This window comes from Beta vulgaris, chromosome 9, assembly GCF_026745355.1.
Source record: "Beta vulgaris subsp. vulgaris cultivar EL10 chromosome 9, EL10.2, whole genome shotgun sequence".
NCBI lineage: Eukaryota > Viridiplantae > Streptophyta > Magnoliopsida > Caryophyllales > Amaranthaceae > Beta > Beta vulgaris.
This window is the reverse complement of record NC_079210.1, coordinates 37,660,955-37,682,922: the sequence shown is the minus strand read 5'-3', so window position 1 is coordinate 37,682,922 and position 21,968 is coordinate 37,660,955. Positions and strand designations below refer to the sequence as shown.

Sequence of the window (21,968 nt, the reverse complement as noted above, 5' to 3'; positions counted from 1 at the left end):
CATCTACTTTTGATGAAGAATCCGTCGTCGCAGCCAAGTCCTCCTCGCCCATCAGATCCTTGATCGACCCCATGTACTTGAGGTACAGGTCAATGTCCTTTTGTGGCGTCCACGACGCCGTCTTCTTCATTAGGAACTAGTACATTAACTTAACCCTGACCCGGGTCGTCACTTCAGCCTCGAGAAGATCCAACTCATTCTTCTGTGCGTCAATGCTCGCTTGGAGAGTCTCGATCTCTCTACGCGAGGATTCTTCCAACTTAGTCGCCTTTTTTCTAATCTCCTCCAACTCTTCTCCATTTTTATATAGAGCTACCCCCATATCCTCTGTTATGGCTGAATTTGTTGACCGGATGACATTGACGCAACGACATGATGACGCGATGACATGATTCCATCTGACGTGGTGACGAAGTAACTATGACTTGAAGACGCAGCAGAAAACGCAAGATTGGAGCTAAGCATTGAGCAGGTGCGGTTTTTCTAAATAAGGAAGGAGTATAATGAGGCATAAAATCAGCCGTTAAAGAGCATAGATTGTGACGTTGGAACATAAATGAGGAAGATCTCCTATGATTGAAGGACTGAAGTTAATGTAATAATTAGTGAATTTATTATGTATTCGTTGAGAAAAAGCCAAGGGAAAAAAGAGGCAAACAAAAGAGGAGAGGGGATCATTAGTCATTTTTACGCAACATTATTGGAAGAACACTCGAGAGAAAGATATTCTTGTAACGACAGTCACTCATACTAGTAGAAAAAACCTCAAATGCTCCGGTTGTTTAGGCCCCAAATGCTCCGTATTTAACGCGTAGCAAATGTCATACGAGCATTTGAGCATTTTACAAATGCTCCGGTTGTTAAGGAAAAACCGGAGCATTTGTTATAACAAATGCTCCGGTTTTTCCTTAACAACCGGAGCATTTGAGCTTTTCTCATAAAAAAAAAATTCAGACCTGCTACCCGTGCTGGCCAGCAACACGAGTAACAGGTCTGCAAAACTCGTACTATCCTAGCACATGTGAGCTCAGCAAATCAACAGCAGTTGCAAACCAGATATGACATAAGACGTAATTCAGAACACCTGCTTAACAGAATGGTAAAAAGTTATATGTATCTCTTAATCACATAAGACGTAATTCAGAACACCTGCTTAACAAAATGGCAAAGAGCCGTTTCTGATAAGATACAGAAGACAGACAAAATTTGAAGCAAAGACAACTATAGCAAGAATGTGAATCTACAAAATGAAGTTCTAAAAATATCTTTTCACACCCCCCCCCCACCCCCACAGTTTAATAAGCAAATATCAGATGGAAAATGAGCTAGCTGACAAGCACAACATATCAAAACACAAATATTACGTAATTTATATGTAAAAGATAATTGTTAATCTATTTCTATCTATGCAACAGAACTCCACAGATATAGACACATTCATATAAACCTTTGATACATTCTCAAAGAAGAAGCCTAAAGCAAAAACACAGCATAAAAATTATCTGCTTTCTCGTGAAGAAACCATAACTAATATCAATCTCAAGTAAACAAAACAAAAACTAACTCGATTTCCATAACATGCAGATCTCATAAGAAGATTTCCAATGAAGTAAGTGAAGCAAATCAGAGACACTCCAATGAGAATTTTGTACAGATACAAGCGGTTGTTGGTGTCTGAGAATGCAGAAATCTGAAAAAGAGAAAAGGGTTATAATCAAATTTAACATTAACAACTATCTAAAGACATAAAATATAAAATCAGATAAACTAGAGGTGATCATTTTGGCCCGGCCCGTTTTTGGGCCGGGTTTTGGGCTGAATTTTTCGGGCCGCGGGTCGGGCCAGGCCCAGCCCGGTCGTATTTTTTTTTGCTTTAGGCGGCCTTTGGGCAAGCCAAAAACGACTTTTTAGTCTATTTTTTGGCCCGGCCCGTTTTGGCCCGCAAAAGACCGCTAATTTAGGCCCGAAATAGCGGGCTTTGGACACAAAAATTCGGCCCGCAATTTAGGCCCGGCCCGGTCAATGGGCAAATTTTTTTGGCCGCGGCTCGGCCCGGCCCATGATCACCTCTAAGATAAACCCAAGCATGATATCTCTTTAAAGATCATAATTTTCCAAATTTTTATTGCTAAAATACTTCCCAATTTATTTCCTTTTTTAATCAATAGATAATTCTTGATTAAGCAAACTAATATCTGAAAAATCCATCAACCCAGAGTAAAAAAGAAGTATCAACGTTTTATGATATATGAGCAAAACAAGCTATAAGTACAGGAAATAATAGCTAATGTAAACTACAAAAACATCCACATACACATAAATCGCCAAAAAAGAATAAGTAACCAAACTTCATGATTGAAGTAAAACATTAAAAACCCAAAAAAAAAAAAAATAACAATACAAAAAAAACTGCAGATTAATTGGTTGAGGGCTTACCTAAGACGATGGAGGACAAGGAGAAAACAATAGAACCCTTCATTGAGACCCATGCTTTACTACCTTCTGACCCCATGGCTGCAATCTGCTGATATTAAATGCTGCTGAAACAACCTAGAATTCAACACATAATTATAACATTTATGAAGTCTGCCATCTCATTAAACTTCAGCAGGAGTACAGAAGATGAAGAAAGGCCTCGATAAAGGTGCGGAGATGGTGTAAAATTTTATTAGCCATCAGACTGGCTTTGCTCCAGAAGTCTTCCCTGTCAATGAACCGCTCAAGTAACTCTGGCTCCTTCAAAACAAGACATTCGTCTTCTTTTCCGCGTCACTTGTAGCGCCGTTTAGCAACAAAATCATAGACAGCATCCCTCACTGGAGTAGGAATTATCAAGAGAGAGCTTAAAGCTGAATAGGGGAATGACAAATATGACAGAACTTTCAATGCATCTGCAAAATATTCAAACTCTAATGTTAGAGCAACTATTGACATTATAAATCTAGAACAGTAGCAAATAAAAATAAGCACAGACACTAGAAATAATACAAAAAGGACTTCACACAATCAACTGCAGAAGATCCCCATATTGTCCGTCTCACACGTCAAAGGAATTATAATGACCACAATTCCAATCACAAAAACCTAACATTCTGGTAGCACCAGAAGACTTCGCTTCTACATCCACTACTTGTATAGGAGAGTTGATTTCGGACATAGTAGTTCACCTCATAGGGTAACCTCCTCTATTTCACATAGACAACGTCTACTAATGCAGTATGCCAAATGCCTAGAACAAACTACAAGGCGACAAGCCATGGGCATTCACCTCTCTATGTACATAAGTGATTTGGCCAAGGATAGGATATTTGATAGATAATCAGCAACTTTACACAATAAGCCACAACTGGACAAAACAGTTTGAATAGGCAACAAATGATCACAAATGTTCTACTGGTCGACTCATTAGCTTCAACTGCTAACAATGGGAATGCTTACAAGGAAGAATTTGGCACAACGAATATGGAAGGATAAAAAGATGACTTGTTAACAATCACAATAACTAAGGGTCAAATGATCAATCTTGCAGCTAAGGCCACATGAAGAAGAGGTTTCCAAGTTTCGAAAGCGTGATGTTCATGTTATCAGCCTAGGAGCACACCTTTGTACGATAGAGCGATAGACAAGCTACAGGAAAAGTTGTGAGATTGGAACAAGGTGGAACACAACCTAATAATACAACAAGAAATACAAAAAGGCTTAACACAATAATATAGGCAAGTAAAGAGACGAAAAAGGAACTAACACAGTAACTTCTGAGAAAATCAACCCCATATATATTGGTAACAGGATAAGGAGGGTCTTAACCTGTGGAAGCTTGATGGTATTGACCCAGACCTTCAATGAATATAAAGCGACGAAGTACATCCTCCCTCTTTACATCACAAATGTCCATGTATGGTTCTGCAATTTTAGACTGAATGCAACAGAATTTGATCTTATTATACTTATCAGCTTTGATAACCCACTTCACACCTGCCAAAATTACAAGAAAAGAAATGTGAAAAGGGTCCCACTACAAATGCATTATGCTATGTCGACCTAATAAATCAATTAACCACATCAAGTTGGTTTCAAGTCAAATAATGAATGTCTGGTCGACCTTAACCAAATTTTAATTAGTTATAAATATTTTGAGTTCTATTTGGCAAGCTGAGGTAGGATTCATTACTCAGATTCATTGTAACAAGTTATCTACTGCCCATAGAACAGTTGAGAACCAATAAGAACTGGTTTAATTCAGGTTATCAGGAGTCTCACTCAGTTCTAAATTGTCAGCATTGTTGCTTAGTTTCTAGAAGGCAACATCATCTATAGCCAGTTCTACACCCAAATTGTTGAAAATCAATACGAAGAGCTTCTGAATCAGATATATAAGGAAAACCAGGACTCTAAGCAGAATCAAATGTGGCAGCAGAAATGTAATGAGTCACGTGAAAGTTCTCTATATCGAACTGAATCAATAGAGACAGAAAATAATGATAATAAAACTGAACAAAATGACAAACAATTACAACAGCATTCTTCAATTTCCTGTTAAATATAGAATGACTCAGCACTGAATACTGATTAATACAAAGTATCTCAAAAACACTTAGTTCATTTCCTGAGAATTGTCAAACTTAGCAAATAAGAAAAGGAAATGTTATTTACTATGATGTCTCTTAGCATAATTGATCTTTAAAAGATTAATCACGATGAACCACATAACGGAGGTAGTTACTCTGTTGTATTGCTCTTAACCTACTATCATACAATTATGGATAACCTACATCCCAAAACCTTGAAAAACAAGGGCACAGAGAGTAAAATTCATAACACCTTTAAACCACATGCATACTATCACGATACACACTCCAGAACTGCAGGTCACAAATCAACACCAGAACTGTTATGCAATTAACATGTGAGCTATGATCAAGACAACTTTTTGGAAACTGATATGACACACAGTTCATTACTCTTTCGAATATCACAAACAGTTGCTTAAGATTTTCAAACAGATCCATCTTGCTTCTAGAATACATTTTGTATATCTTTCATATCATTCCCCGAAAGCTTAGTAAATAAGAAATTCATGCTACACAAAAAAAATGGCATAGTTACAAGAATTAACTCTCTCAATGCTGCTGAACTACCTGAATGCACTCCTCAATGTGGTATGAGACCCTAAAAAAACGTTGCTTGTGCAATATTTCAAAATAGTCCAAAAAAAAAAGGTAGTACTAACTGGCGGACTTACAAGAGAAACAGATGCACCGGTATCAAAAGCTCTTCATGTCCGTCCAATTCGATGCACATATCCAGCAACACTTTGAGGCATCTCAAAATTTATAACCTGCAGGAAAAAAGTCCACGGGTTGTTAGACCAAGAACACTCATGAATCTACAATGTTGCTGTAATCTGCAAGCTCTATCGAGCATCTCTGCCAACAGACAAACAGCCACCTACTCGCTGAAAATGTTTGCATATGTAGTCCCAGAAGTTCTAAAAAAACTGAACCCTAAGTTAGTATCATTCAACCAAAATTAATCCTATTAACTTCGTAAAGAAAAAAAGAAACTAAATTTCGCAAACAAACGTAAAATCAATCACTGAACTAATGAACAACAATGAAAACAAACCTGGCCAATTCGCGTACGAGCGACCAAATCACAACCATTCATAGCCATACCAAAGGTCACCCATTAAAAAAACGAAATATATTTCAACGACTGTAGAAAAACGAAAATTCGAAAGTGAATTAGGGTTATGCGCTTCATCTTCTTCATCCGCCTCTCATCCATTAATTAAAGCTTTTTAAGCTTCAAATGAACAACAGGTTCAACTAATTCAGAGTCTCTTCTTCTCCTTTTCCCTTTCTTTATCGGCCTTTTACTGGTCTTGATTTCTTTTCAAATCTAAGGTGTCATGCTTCGTGCTCTTGATTTTCTTCTCGGATCTACGTTTTCATGCTTCGATTTATTCGGGCCAATGCTCTCTCTCTTCGATTGGTCCATTAGATTAAACTCTAGAATTGATTTGATCGAGTACTTCAAAAAAACCTAGAAATTAAGAGAAAATCAAACCTAAAGGAGCAATAGATCGACGCCTTGTCATGCAACCCTAGAATTGAATTGCGGCGGACTTGAGAGAGAGGGGGACTTGGGAAGGAGGGTTGTCGGAGGGAGGACGATGGAGGTTTCAATTAAGAGAGGATCCAATTGAGAGAGTCAGGGGACTTGGGAGAGAGAGAATGCCTGATGAGGAGAGAGGAAAATTTTTTTAGCGCATTCAATGTGAGGTTTCATGAATATTGAGAGGGTCCAAATGCTCGGGTTGACTAATCCACCCGAGCATTTGATATCAAATGCTCGGGTTGACTGATCAACCCAAGCATTTGTGAAAATTTTAATTTAAAAAATTCACAAACGCTCGGGTTGATTAGTCAACCGGAGCATTTGATAAGTAGCAAAAGCAGTTTTTTCCACTAGTTGATGTGAAATTGAAGGCTATATACAAGTTCTTGATTTAAGGATAGGTTCTTTATGGTTTCTTTAATGAATCTTGAATGAAATAATGTATTTTTTTTTTGTTTCTTGATTGATTCTTTAACCAAGAAAGTGAATCTTGAATGTTAATTCAAGACTTAGGTTCGAACTCCCTATGCGTCACACACATGAAATTCAAGATATGAAATTATCAACTCCTAACCAAGGGTGATAATAACTGGGTTTGCATTCACTACTTAAACTTGGATTCACTCCTAAAACTTTAATTCCACAAGGAATAGGTTAAACTCAAAAACAACAACAACTTTATTAAGATGGCCGAAATAGCCTATTTATACTACAAGATTTCCTAAACCTACTAGGACTAGTAAAGCTTAAAGATAAAAGATAAATAACATAATCACACGCCTAAACCTAATTATCACACGCCTAACATAATCACACTCCTAATATAGATAATTATTAAGACTCAATGATAAGGAATTAGAATCCTACTTATAATAGGATTCCTTTATCACTTAAACACTTAATTAAATAAAACCTTAAATTAGATAGAATTCTAACAGAACTAGAACTCTACATAATTACTACTTCTATTTCATATCATACTCCCCCTGTAGAAAAAAGCTTGTCTCAAGTTTTAATCTGGAAAGCATGGTACCAAGTCACATGAAGGAAATGTTGCACATATGCCACCTCCTAGCAACACCTTGAATGTTTCATAGCCTACTTTCTCAACAATTTCAAATGGTCCTTCATCCATAGGTTCTCCATTCTTGTGATTCACATGGAGTCTCTGAGCTGCAAGGGACAACCACACCTTGTCTCCTAAATCCAACTTAGAGCCTTGACGTAGTTGTAGTACTTGTTGTCTACCCTCCTTCTTGTTGCTTGCGGTTTTCAAGACTTCCCTATGACACGAACTCACACACACATGAGCTCCTTCTCGCATCCCTTTCTCCTTTCTTGCATGGCAGCATGTTTCTTTAGAGGCAAAGGTTCAAGTAGGAAGCGCCTAGTACCCATAAGAACCGAGTACTCATTAGTCTTACCATTATGAAGTACAAACCTATCACTTTGCCATGGTCTTCCAAGTTAATGAACATGCTGTCATAGGAATAGCATCACACCATAACTCATCATGATATTCACCCACCTTGAAGTTAACCAAAGCTTGCTTTCTTACCCACACGCCACCTTCATCATTCAACCAGCTAAGTTTATAAGAGTTAGGGTGTTTTCTTGTAGGTAATTTCAGCTTATCCACCATAGTTAGAGAACAAGCATTGGTACATGATCCACTATCAATGATAAAGGAACAAGCTTGATCTTTTATTAAACAAGTCGAAAGAAAAAGACTCTGCCTTTGCTCATCTCCTTGTTCATCTTGTAATTCGGCCAACAAGGATCTTCCTACCACCAACACTTCATGCGCTTCTTCTGGACTACACTTGGCTTGATTGTTCCAGAACTCTTCACTAGTCATATCCCCTATGTCGTGTGCTTCTTCATAGTTTGGCTCACTCTCTTCCATCTTACTTTGTACCAAGAAGCTATAATATTCCTCCCTCTAAGAGAGACAGTGAACCATAGTAGATTGGTGGATCTCCATCCACCCGCGGTTTTTACCCATCTTCATTGGGGTTTTCCGCGTCACCATTTTTGTGTGTTCATCCCCTTTGATCCCCATTGCATTCGTTTATTGCATTGTCATAAGCATAATCTGGTTAAATCGTCCCAAACTTTAATTTCGTCGCAAGCGATAAATTTTAGCATAAACAATTGGGCACCCACCGTTGGGCATAACCAGACCATCTACTGTTCAAAATCCATCAAATGGGAGAAACACCTAACCTCGAGGAAATGCAGAGACAATATGAACAGATGAGAGCAGAGATGCTGAAGCAAGCCAATGAGCGGCTAGCTACCGACTTCACGACGTCGCAGGAGAGAATCCAAAAAATGCAGGAAGAGTTAGCGTCGTCCAAAGCTTCGAAGGTCCGACGTCGCGCTAATCTGAACGACATCCCTTTCATGGGGAACCTTTCTGAGTCAGATAGTGAGGAGTCTGAAAATGACGAAGAGCCCAAGGATGAAGAGCCCTTAAACAATGAAGAGAACGACTAAGGCGAAGGAGAAGCGAATCTTATGGCAAAGCGCATGGTCCAGATCGAAAAGCAGAATAAGCGCTTAATTAATGAAGCTCATGTCCCAGCTCCCCGGGCCTCCGACGCTAGGCATCGTGGGGCATCCAGATGGTTATGTAGAGTCACCATTCGTCGAAAGGATCGCGAGGGCTATGCTTTCCCAAAAAGCTCGATCTGCCTACCTTCGCTGCTAATTATGATGGTTCGACCGATCCAGGCGAGCATGTCGCCCAATACAAGCAGCGGATGTGGCAAGTGTCAATTCCTTGGCATTTGGTAGAGGCCTGCATATGCAAGTCTTTTGGAGCCACGCTCACCGGTCCCGCTCGGATCCCTCAGGCCAGGGAGCATTGGCAATTTTTCAACCCTAGTCAATAAGTTATATGAGAAGTTTGAAGGCAGTCGTAGCCTGGAAAAGCAGACGAGCGACCTATATGGCGTCGTCCAAGGGCCTAAAGAATCTGTTCGCGATTATTATAATCGCTTTAATAAAGAAATGATTAGCATTAAAGATCTTGATACTAAGACTGCTATTGAATGTTTCAGGAAAGGATTAATCTTGCGATCAAAGCTGTACAACCGTCTAACAAAGTATCCTTGCCAGACGTTCGAGGAAGTCAAGTCGCGAGCACTAGCGCATATGAGACTGGAGGAGGACGATGCCATCCTTAACACTATTATATCAACACGACGTGCACCAGAGACCCCTGCTGACCGGAAGGCTTTCGTCCCCAAGAAGAATAATTGGCGAAGCCACCCATATGGTCGCTCAAATCAGGTAAATAATGTTATTGACGTCGTCGGGAATGCAGGTAGTGACGCAAGGAGGGAGTCGTCAACCTTCCCAGATCTAGGCTGATCTTATGGATTTTCTATCGATGTCGGAGGTGTCGTAAATGCCTTGTCCAAAATCGGAGCACCCGTCCGTTCGCCAAAGAAGAGCGACCGACCGGAAGCGCAAAAAGATCAAACAAGGTGGTGTCAGTTCCATCATGACCATGGCCATAAGACGGAAGAATGCATTGCGCTGCGACGGGAGGTTGTGTTCATGCTTAATAAGGGGCACCTTAAAGACCTCTTAAGTGACAAAGGTAAAGCGTCCTTCGGGAGAAATACCGCGCAGTCTGACCCTCCTGCGTCGCCCACGCACGTAAAGGTAATCAATGTTATTTCTGGTGGGTCTGATGTATGTGGACTAACGTATTCCGCAGCCAAAAGGCTAGCAAGAGAGGGCACTCCCTCGTCCGCCGTTTTTAAATCTTGCAGGTCAGTGGAAAAATGCAAGCTCGAAGCAATGGCAATAACCTTTGATGACGACGACGTCTGCGACGTAGAACATCACGATGGACAAGTTATATCCCTGACTGTCAGTAATTGCTTGTTGAAGCGGGTGCTAGTCGATGGGGGCAGCTCAGCCAACATTATATTCAAAAGCACCCTCGAAGGTATGGGTTTGTGCGATGAAGATATTACTAAAAAATCTACTGTTTTGGTAGGATTCAGTGGAGAGGCCCAACGCTAGCCAAAGGCGTCAATCTGCCGACTAGCACTAGTGGAAAAATACTCAAATGTTCCGGTTAAAAAGCCCACAAATGATCCGTATTGGACGCGTAGCAGACGTCATACGAGCATTTAAAAATTACACAAATGCTCCGATTGAAAATCGGAGCATTTAGTTTATCAAATGCTCCGGTTGTCATGAAAACCGGAGCATTTGATGTATTTTACACGCCTAAAATAGAACAAATGCTCCGGTTTATAGGGAAAAACCGGAGCATTTGTGGAAACAAATGCTCCGGTTTAAGCGCACAACCGGAGCATTTGCACAATTTTATTAAAACAAAAATTATGCACGGGTTAAAGCAGGCACCTTCTGCCATACATTATAGCTTACATATATATTCCAGCAATAAATTACATAAATTGGCTACAAATATATGAAATCAATAGTAAATTAACAGTGTCCCATGCTAGACATATACTTATAAGTTATAACAATGTCGCATGCTACAAATATATGAAATCAACAGTTTATTTTGCATCCTAACACAAGCTTCACCCATTTCAATATGTTTCTTGCCTTTCTCATGCCCAACAATTCCGCAAACCACCCAGCCACGAGACTTAGAAAAATGACGGCAGTTTTACATAGTTTGTTTCCTCATATGCAGTTCTTCATTTTCATAGCACCGGCATTCCTAGACATCAAAGAAATGCAAATTGCTATCTTGCAGTGCGAACATGTTAATTTCAATATTTTGGAATCTTCCTCAGGGGTGACAGAAACAGAGGAAATAACTAGACACTAGTAGCATGTGACAGCAAACCAGCAATATTATGGGCAGAGTTATAATTACCTCCTCATCATATCCTGTTTTAAGTTATATTCACTTGATAATTTCTCCATTTCTAACACTTTTATATGAAAGGTAAACATAACGAAGTTGTAATATTAAAAATAAGTGAAAACTAATTCCCCTCTGTCCCAAATAAATACAACAATCATCCTTCACCTTTCAATTCTTAAATCTCCACCATACTGTATAGTATTTCTTTGAATTTATACCACAATCATCCTTCACCTTTTGAATTTTTAAACCTCCACCATACTATTGTAGTAGTATTCCATTGATTTTAGAGTAAAGGGGTATCTTTAAGGGTAAGATTAAGAATTCAAAATTCAACTTGATACATTTTAAAAGTGGCCTACTGTTTTGGACGGTCTTATATGGAATGTAGACAAATATTTATTGACGAGAGGGATATAATCTTCTAAACATAAGACAACTTACTCCAAGGAAAGCTTCGAGAGCAACAACAGTGTAATTATTGGGTGGGATAACATTTAAGAACCTTGTGAACAAAGTCTCATACCAACGTCTATGGACCATGGTAATTCTATGACCATCCAAAACCACTTTAGAAGTCTGATTGAGTGGTAATGAATATATATACAAAGAAAAACATGTGTCTATGTATAATTTTCATTACCATGGGTATTGACAACGTACTTACTTTACAAAATGATATAGATAATCATTACCACCACCATTTTTACCCACGAACAAACAGATTGATAGGTCATATTTATAATATATACTCTCTTTGGTTTAGTTTACCCACTTCTTTTTTCTATTTTTGGAATTGTCTTACCAACTTTTATATTATCTTCACCTTCTCACTCTACTTCTCTTGGCTCACAACATTAACATCAATGCAATATGCAATAAATTAATACTCTCTTCCCCTTTCAAGACCCACATACATATTTCTTCTAAAACTTTGTACCAAAGAAGTGAGTAAATTAATAAAAAATTGGAGGGAGTATATCCTGAAAACTGAAAACTCAACTAGAACAAACTAACGAAGATCGAGTAGTTCACCTAATCAGACGATGTGGCATCCTCTGGAGCTTTGTCCTCTCTAATACGAAGCAAACGTGGAAACCGAAGTGAAATTCCCTGAAGGATGAAATTAAAACGAGAAGTGCTCACAGAAATTAGGATTGGAAAATGTAGTCAAACTGGAACTCATGGACTGACTGGATATTGAACAAAGTGGAAGCGGTATAATAAGCGTTTTACTGCCAAAACATGCAACAGAGACGAGGAAGAAGATGACACATATAATATGAAATACCAAAAATGCAAACCTTGTCAGAATCTACTTCACCAACTGCAGCTCGGTGAACAGGACTAATATGCTCACCAGCTGCTTTGACCTCCCACACCTGCAGAGAACAAACTATGCTCATTACCAACCACCTTCTAGTACAAATCAGCTAGCGGAAGATTTGACATATGTCTAGGATTGTATATGCAACAGTTTATTCATAACTAAGAAATATGCTCACACAGGAGGTACTAGGGACTAGCAGTTCTTATTAATCACAATAATGCAATCATCTTTGTATATAAAATGATAAAAGTATCATTCAATGCGGGCTACTAGAAAATGGATCTACAGTTGAGGGAAAAAAATTAATTGGACGGACGCAATGTTCAAAAATTTACCTTAGAGGGCTCAAACCAGACATCTGGTTTAATGGTATCTCCATATCGATAGTATGACTGAGCACATTAAATTCATAAAATTAATATGTATAATTCCAAGTACTCTCGATTAGGAAATTCTAGAAGACATAGAACAGGAAGTAATAAAGAGACAAATGAGGACCTTTGGATTGGGAATCACTTTAGAACAAAGACTGGAAGAACGTTCTTTGCACCACCTCAGAGAAACCAGTACCTGTGACAGAAGAATGTCCAGCGAATACATACATGATGAAAAAGCAATACACAAAGACAACATAGAGTAGCCACAAATCAACATAAAGCCATAACCGATTTTGCATATTGTCTGGAAGTCTTCATTGTTACTGTCATAACAAGCAAGGAGAAAAGCACCATAAACACCTGCAAATTAAATTTTGATAAGATGGCCCAGGCCTAGGCACTAGGCAGAAATAAGCATGGATTTGCAATAATTTTTTGAAAGTAACTAAATATGCAAATATGGTCATTACAAAATGATATCCTCCAGATAGGAAACACCCAACAAGAAGGATACATAAACGTACAATGACGCTGTAGATTAAATTCATCCACTTTACTAATCGAATAAAATTAGTGGAGTCATTTAGCTGAGACTCACACCTAGGGACATATGTTCCGCAAAACAAGTAAAATATGAGTATATGACTAAAGCCTGGAGGAAATGTATACAAAGCAGGGGATATCTCATTGGTATACTTGATATGACAATAAGCAGAGCGGGAAAATAGAATGCATTCTCTACCTGTTCGTTTCCCACGACCATGGAATGCTCCAATAGGCACCTGATCTAGAGAGTCCCCAACACTGCCAAAAATATATACAAACATAATATTTTAAAAAAGATGAGGACAAAGGGGAGTAGAAACAAGGAGAAATACAGATGGATAGCCGAGAGAGGAGAGGAGAGAGGAAAAAGAGAATAATAAACTTTGATGCAGATTCAATTGCTAGCTAAATTACACTCTATCCAATTCCTCTCCTGGTTATTTATGTTATGTTAAAACTTTGTAGTAACCATTTTGACTAACTACACTTATAAACTCGACTCCATGGAACTTTTTATTTCAGCTCATTTAAGCTACCTTAACTGTTTTCAGCTATTTTTAAGAACATGTCTAAAGAGATAAACTACTTCATATGCTCCATTTTATCTTTCAGGTAGCAGAAATGGGCTTAGTAAAGACAACTATAATCCAGTATATCAAGAATAGTTTCAGTAGAAGTAATTACTTAAATCTACAAGGAAACCATCCAGGATGATGGTTGGTAGCATTCAAGCAATTCGAGCAGACAAGCAGAGTCACAGTACCAAACTCAAAATTAACAATCAACCGATAGGAAAAAAAAAACCTACAGCAAAAGATCTAATGCTCGTCCTGCGAACTTCAAACAAAAGAAAACCCAGAAAGTAACGAAGTTAAAGACTCAAAGAGATCGATAATGTGGTTACAACTAATTCCGCAATTATGAACCAAGATATATGCGAAAATTCAGTTCAAACTGAATCCAGCCAAAGAAACCATAAAGTTAGAAGTTAGGGTTTACAAAATTCACAAAAAGAAAATCGAAGAAGAGCAACAACAAAAAAAATTAAAAAAATCAAAAGAATCAACAGATAACGAATCTAATAAAAAAACGTAAAATGAGTTCCTCGAGACAACATTAATTAAATTACATAGTTAGGTGAGCAAAGTTGACACTCAACTAAAAAAATCAGAAACCTGAATGAACGGTACGAGGATATGGAGAAGGCATAAACTCTGGCGAGCTTTGGCAACGCAGCAATGACGGGCTTATATCCTTACACAAAACGGATGAGAGAGAGAACGACGCTGAAGAACGACCATCGCCGCCGCCTCCTACGGCGGTGCTGAAGAACGGCGTTAAGAACTAGTAATTAGACCATCTAGAAAAGACATCAAGATCTGAAGTGAGAAAAAAAATTCAGGGGCGTGATGAGACAGAGAGACGAACTCGTGAAAGGGAGAAATAAATCTTCTTTCGATTTCTAGGGTTCAAGTTTTAGAACAAAATAAATCAGAAAGCGAAAAATAAATCGAGCCACTTACTGGTTTTTGTGAAGAATGGGTGAAATGCAAGTGAAAATTGAACTGGAAACCATAGAAATGGGGATCCATCCAAATTCAGAGCTTCTACGAACGTATTAGGGATTTTAGCATGAAAACCAAGGTGACAATAAGGTAATGGAGAGAAGGAGGGCAGAAGTGGAGTATGGAAGGAGATGAAGAGTGAAGACAGGATGAGAGAGAAAGAGAAACCAGTGAAGGGAGGGAGAGAACAGAAAGGCGACATACTGGTGGGGAACAGTAATTTCATTAGAAAAGGGAGGGAAGTAGGGGGAATTAATTAGTAATAAAAAAAAAAAGAGCCAAATGCTCGGGTTGATTGACTAGAGGCGTTGAGCATTTATTCACAACTACTTGTGTTGATTAGTCAACCGGAGCATTTGACATCAAATGCTCCGTCTTGACTAATCAACACAAGCAGTTGTGAATTTTTTTTATTAAAATTTTTACAAATGTTTGGGTTAATTAGACAACCAAAGCATTTGATAAGTAGCAAAAGCATTTTTTTTCCACTAGTGCAGATTCAACTTTGTGGACTGCCCGTCCGCGTATAAGATCATTCTCGGCACTCCATGGATACATACTATGAAGGCCGTCCCCTCCACCTATCACCAGTCGCTGAAGTTTCCAACTAAGTGCGGCGTTCAAGAAATAAAGGGCGAGCAGAAATCTGCGAGAGAATGTTATAGTTCATCATCGCTCAAGCCCCCAAAGGCGTCCATCTAGCAATTAAAGGACGGGTCAGCGCCCGACGCGCCCAGCGAGCAGGACGTGGATGAAGTGATCCTCGATCCATCCGTCCCCGATCATGTCGTTCAAATCGGAGCGACGCTGTCGCAAGAAATACGAGGTCAGTTGGTTGATTTCTTGAAAGCTAACCAAGATTGTTTTGCTTGGTCCCATGAAGATATGAAAAGAATCAGTCATGACGTCATCACGCATAAACTCAACGTCGACCCCGGTCACAAGCCCGTAAAGCAAAAAAGACGCAAATTCGCGCCCGAAAGGAATCAAGTCATCAATGACGAGGTTCAAAAGCTGATCGACACCGGAAAGATCCGTGAGGTAAAATATCCAGATTGGCTAGCCAATGTCGTGGTGGTCAGAAAAAAGAACGGGAAGTGGTAAGTCTGCATCGACTTCACATACTTGAATAAAGCATGTCCCAAGGATCCATTCCCTCTCCCTCATATAGATGCAATGGTCGACGCGACGGCAGGTCACGAGCTCTTAACGTTCATGGACGCATATTCGGGGTACAACCAAATATTGATGCATCTGAACGATCAGGAAAAGATCGCGTTTGTCACTGATAAAGGTATATATTGTTATAAGGTTATGCCTTTTGGTTTGAAAAATGCAGGTGCCACCTATCAGCGATTGGTCAACCAAATGTTTAAAGACCAACTCGGCGACACCATGGAAGTATATATAGATGATATGCTCGTCAAATCCAAGATAGCAGGCGACCACATCCAACATTTGTCAGAGGCTTTTGATGTCCTGCGAAGGTATGGCATGAAATTAAATCCCACTAAGTGCACATTTGGAGTGTCTGCAGGAAAGTTCTTAGGGTATGTCGTTACGCAACGAGGAATTGAAGCCAGCCCGGATCAAATAAAAGCTATTATTAACATTCAATCTCCACGGAGCGTCAAGGAGGTGCAAAAGTTGACCGGTCGTGTAGCCGCGCTGAATCGCTTCATATCCCGATCGTCTAAAAAATGCCATCTATTTTATGACGTCCTAAGAAAGAATAAGGGCTTCAACTGGTCGCAACAACATGAAGACGCGCTACAAAAACTCAAAAGTTACTTATCGTCGCCGCCATTGCTATCGAAGCCAAGCATCAGAGAGACGTTGCAGCTCTATCACGCGGTAAGGAACGTGTCCGTCAGTGTCGTCCTAACGCGAGAAGCAGAAAGCCAGCAGCTACCAATCTACTATGTCAGTAAGTCTCTGCTAGACGCGGAGACCAGGTATTCTTCATTAGAGAAGCTCATTTTAGCCATAGTCGTAGCTGTTAAAAAGCTTAGGCACTATTTTGAAACACATATGTTATCGTTATGACTAACTATCCCGTCAAGTCTGTCTTGCGACACCCGAATTGACAGGACGCATGAGCAAGTGGGCAACAGCACTCAGTGCGTACGACATCCAGTTTCATCCAAGAACAGCTATCAAGTCACAAGCTTTGGCAGATTTTGTGGCAGAATTTAGCCCGAGTAGAAAAGCTTGCAGACGACGAAGTCGCAAGATTAATCAAGTAAACGACATTCTTGGATATTATTTGTTGATGGTCTTCAATTTTCGTGGTGCAGGTCTTGGCATTGTGCTAAAGTCGCCACAAGGGGGCAAGATAGTACGAGCCATTTGCTGTGAATTTAGAGCGACGAATAACGAAGCCGAATACGAGGCGCTCATAGCAGGAATGACGTTAGCAGAAGACATGGAGCAAAAGCTTAAAGTCTTCAGCGATTTACTGCTGATAGTCAGCCAAGTGAAGGGCAAATTCGCGGCAAAAGACTCTAAAATGGCCATGTACTTAGAAATAGCTCAGCGTAAAAGTAAATTGTTTAATTCGTTTGACATTTTGCAGATACCAAGGGACCAGAACACGCAGGCAGATGCATTGGCCAATCTCGGATCTTCTTTAAGAGAAATTTTGTTTAATTCCGTCCCTATTGTTCATCTGGCAAATCCTGTTGTCGCTAGGAATGTTGGGGATGCTGTCGCGACGACGGTCGAACGGCTTCAAGACAACCATGAAGTCGTTAGTAACGTCGGTAACCTCGCGGCTGCGCGGGACCCTTACGTCGAAGAGGTAAGTGTCAGTTTGACAAAACCGCTTTATGATTTTTTTGCTAACGATGTACTTCCAACAGATAAGGCACAGGCACGCAGAATTCGATTTAAAGCGTCGCGTACATACTCATTCAAGGAGTATTGTTCAAAAAATCTGCCGCAGCCCTACCTGCGTTGTTTGGAAAAGGATCAGTGGGGGAAGTCCTGAAGGACATGCATGAAGGCACTTGTGGAAATCATTCAGGAGGACGCAGCTTATCCAATAGAGTGTTACGCATGGGATACTATTGGCCAACAATGAAGAAAGACGCAATAAGGTATGTCGCCAAGTGCGATAGCTGTCAACGACATACAGGTATGACGCATAAACCTTGTGAAGTTTTGCATCCTACTCTAACACCTTGGCCTTTCATGAAATGGGGCATGGACATAGTCGGCAAGTTACCTCCAGCCCCAGGCCAGAAGGTCTTTATGTTGGCGCTAAATGACTACTTTTCTAAGTGGATTGAAGCAGGTTCTTTTCAACAGGTACGCGACAAGGAAGTGATTTATTTTATATATACTAATATTATTTGCAGGTTTGGTGTCCCGTCCGAGATAGTATGCGACAATGGGTCGCAATTCATTAGCAATGAGACAAGACGTTTCTGTGACGAATGGAGCATAACGTTGTTAACGTCAACACCAAGATATCCGCAAGCCAATGGACAGGCTGAGTCCAGTAATAAGACGATCATTGACTCCTTGAAGAAACGACTCACAGCGAAGAAGGATAAATGGGCGGAGGCATTGCCTTCCATCTTATGGGATAATCGCACGATACCGCGCACCGCGACTAGACAAACACCATTCTCACTAGTATATGGGTGCGAGGCAGTCCTGCCTTCAGAAGTGAGCGTCCCAAATGCGAGATGTGGTCTAGCGACGGAACGACAGAACTATGGTGAGCTCGTGAACGACTTAGACACCATTAAAGAGTTACGCGACGCAGCATTGGTACGCATGGCGGCTTTGCAGCAAATGGTCGCGAGGAGTTTCAATAAGAACGTCCAAGCAAGGTCCTTCGTCGAAGGTGATTGGGTCCTAAGAAAAGTATTTCAGAACACACAAGAGGCTAACACTGGAAAGCTAGGGCCTAAATGGGAAGGACCATACCAAATTAGTAAGGTGGTAGGCAATGGAGCCTACCAACTGGTCCGACGTGACGGAAACTCCGTGCCACATAGCTGGAACGCTACACACCTTAAACGATACTTCTTTTAAGCTAAGTAATAAGTTTTGTTTTTCCTTCATTATGTAAGAAGTAGACGATAATACTATTGTATTTGTGTCGCTAGTTGCTAGCGACCATAGTGTTCTCTCACTGGGTATTGTTGAATTTCAGGGAAGTCGCTCCCGTCCATCTTGGTAACATTCCGACGATTTTTACAAGACAACAGGCAGACTTGCATTTTACTACCGTATAAAGTCTTTTGCTCCTCTATTACCCCAGTTGACGCTACAACAGGGGCACAATCATTTTAAAGCCACAAATACTTACGACATTTCATATACCTTTCAGGCTTACTAAGCGCCTGACTATCCTTTAGAAGCGCCTGACACATGCATATGACACAAAGTGAAAACATAAGGTTAACTTTGTTAAAATTCAAAAGCAGCAAAGTAATGGTCACCCCCATAGGCGACCCAAAAGTTCAAACGATAAAAAGTTATGGTCGCCCTCGTGGGTGACCCAAAAGTACAATACAAACAGTCACTTCCTTGAGTGACCTAGAACAGAGTTTGATTAAAGTTCAAGTGAAAGGGGCGTAATATAGAATGATTAAAAGTTAAACGTCAAGGGCCTCTTCAGCTTCCTTCTCCATTGACGCTACAGCTGGCAAGACAGTCGCTGGAACTTCCTTTTCAGTTTCAGGGTCAGGCGGCACATCTGACGCTATGAAGCCAGCACAGGACGGGGCGTTCTCATCAACTTTTGATGAAGAGTCCGCCGTCGCAGCCAGGTCTTCCTCGTCCATCATATCCTTCATTGACCCCATATATTGGAGGAACAGGTCAATGTCTTTTTGTGGCATCCACGACGCCGTCTTTTTCATTAAGAACTGATACATTAGCTTAGCCCTGACCCTGGTCGTCAATTCAGCCTCAAGAAGATCTAGCTCATTCTTCTGTGCGTCAATGCTCGCCTGGAGAGTCTCGATCTCCCGACGCGAGGATTCTTCCAGCTTAGTCGCCTTTTTCCTAATCTCTTCCAGCTCTTCTCCATTCTTCTTCAGAGTTTCCCCCATGTCCTCCATAGCCTTCTTGCAAGACTCCACTTCAGCGCCTTTGGACTTCGCGTCCGATTCCGCCTTCTCCATTCTCTATTTCATGGTCAGATGACCCTTCAGCAGAGATGAGATCTCCCTCTTCGCCATTAGGAGATGTTGAGAGGACTGCATAGAGAAGAGAGGATGCGTGTCATTAGGAAGACATAAGTCATCGTACCTTTCAATTGCGCTGGGAAAAAGGAACCTATCAGCCTCAATTGCGCTGGGAAAAAGGAACCTATCAGCCTCAGGCCATATGGACCTCTCCAACGACATGAAGTCATTTGGGACGGTCACAGTATAAGAAGGCCCGCTCTTGCCCGGAGGGGCCAGGAAATCAGTTATGCGCGTCTTAGACGCGACATCATGCTCGTCGTCCAAGTGGACGACGACCGTTGTGTCCTTTTTTGTCGACGCTGACGACAGGGACACAGCGTCAGTAGAGGACTCCCTCTTATGTTTGCGCAGCATCTCAGCTAATGCTTGCCCATCCAGACTCCCCCTAGGGCGCGACTGTGATGAACCTGTCCAGTAGTGTTTGAGTCAGTAACGTGAAACTCTTCCTGGTAATGTCCTACCCAAAAATAAAAAAATCAGAGAGAATAGATAGACTAACAAGATGCCATAGATGAACAACTGTCTTGAGAAGCAAATAGAATCCTTCTGAACTGACTGTCTTCTTCTGGTACTTTCAAAAATTTGTCGCAAAGACTCTAAGACTCGTCGCGATGCGACAGTAGTTTAGGGGTAAGACCTGCAGTAGAAGCGATATAAGAGTAGAGTTAACGACATGACATGAACGTAAAAAGACTGAAAATAAACACACCTTCGGTATTCCAACCGCTAACCAAAGACGTCCCAGCTTCCCCTAGCGACGACCTCTTCACAAATACAAATCTGTTTTTCCAACCTCTGTCATTCGACTGGATTCCCCCGACCAGTGGTTCTAACCTCGCCTTTGCATGTAGGGCTATCCTATTTTTTGCCTTGATCCTAATTTCATAGTGTAACAGTAGGTCATGGAGGGTGAAGGCTTCTTCCCATGACGTCGTCACCCTGTCGATGACGCTCAGAATCCGCCAGACTTGGGGCATAATTTGCCCAGGGCTGATCTGGTAAATTTGCATCAGGTCCCTTGCTAGGGGGGTGAAGGGAAGTCTCATACCTATTTTGAAAGGGTACTCGTAGAGCACCACCCATTTGAGGGGACATGACTCTGGTGGTTTGTCAGACTCAGCATTCCTAATGACAGTTGTTTCGGGCAAATTCCCTAGATCTAAAAACCTTAACATATCCTCTTCTGACATCGTTGACAGTTTGTCTTCATTCTTAACCCTCTGTTCTACGACTCTCTCTTTCCCTCTCGATTTTTCTTGGTTCTTTACGAACGTTCTAATACTGCGTCTACTAGGAGCCATAAGTGCAAGAAAGGAAGAAAAGCACTACGAATTAAAGGAATTGATGAGCGGAGAAGTATGAAAATTACCTGGTATCATTGATCGGTTTTCCGGCGGAGAGAATAAGGAGAGTTATGGAAACTATCTTACTTAAGGAGAGAGAAAGATTTGGTGAAGTTGGAATAAAAGTTAGAATCCTTAACCGCACAAGTTATTTATGCCATCTAGAGCAATCATGACATCGTGCCAACGGTTAGAATTAAAACGGCTATTTAAAAAGAAAACTACCTTTTGTGTTTTGAGACCATTGGGCTACCAAATATAACCGCCTAAACGGATTTTCCTTGTGTTTCATTGGGGAATTTTTTCTATAATTGACAAAAGCAAGATTCTTTTTGTGATTTTTGATATCTTGGTAACTTAGAAGGAATTTCATTTGATTTATTGATTTATCTTAACAATTGTCTCATGGATTTTGTGATTACCCTGATTCAACAATTGGGGGCAAACTGTTATGGCTGAATTTTTTGACAGGATGACATTGACGCAACGACATGATGACATGATGCCATCTGACGTGGTGACGAAGTAACTATGACTTGAAGACGCAGCAGAGAACGCAAGATTGGAGCTAATTAAGCATTGAGCAGTAATGGTTTTTCTAAACAAGGAAGGA

General features: G+C 40.5%; 2 protein-coding genes across 9 annotated transcripts; both read right to left on the bottom strand.

Annotated features, from left to right (window-relative positions):
- Window positions 1-1,344: 1,344 nt before the first annotated feature.
- On the bottom strand, window positions 1,345-7,444 carry LOC130590214 (uncharacterized). Its single transcript, XM_057392249.1, is given in 4 exon segments — window positions 1,345-1,690; window positions 2,437-2,891; window positions 3,808-3,975; window positions 7,162-7,444. Coding segments are annotated over 3 exon segments (738 nt in total). The 3' UTR covers window positions 1,345-1,690; window positions 2,437-2,604.
- Window positions 7,445-10,496: 3,052 nt separating this feature from the next.
- Window positions 10,497-15,072, bottom strand: LOC125493640 (DNA ligase 1-like). 8 transcript variants are annotated; one of them, XM_057391866.1, is made up of 9 exons: window positions 14,764-15,071; window positions 14,416-14,600; window positions 13,437-13,498; window positions 12,983-13,054; window positions 12,816-12,887; window positions 12,653-12,709; window positions 12,292-12,369; window positions 12,023-12,100; window positions 10,497-10,866 (listed from the first exon to the last, which is right to left on the bottom strand). In XM_057391866.1, the coding sequence occupies exons 3-8, from the start codon at window positions 13,455-13,457 to the stop codon at window positions 12,023-12,025; spliced, it is 378 nt and encodes a 125-aa protein (XP_057247849.1). In that variant the 5' UTR covers window positions 13,458-13,498; window positions 14,416-14,600; window positions 14,764-15,071; the 3' UTR covers window positions 10,497-10,866. The 8 variants fall into 8 exon arrangements, with proteins under 8 accessions (XP_057247849.1, XP_057247848.1, XP_057247845.1 ...); XM_057391865.1 differs by having other exon boundaries at window positions 10,497-10,862; XM_057391862.1 differs by having other exon boundaries at window positions 10,497-10,837; window positions 14,764-15,070.
- Window positions 15,073-21,968: the final 6,896 nt, after the last annotated feature.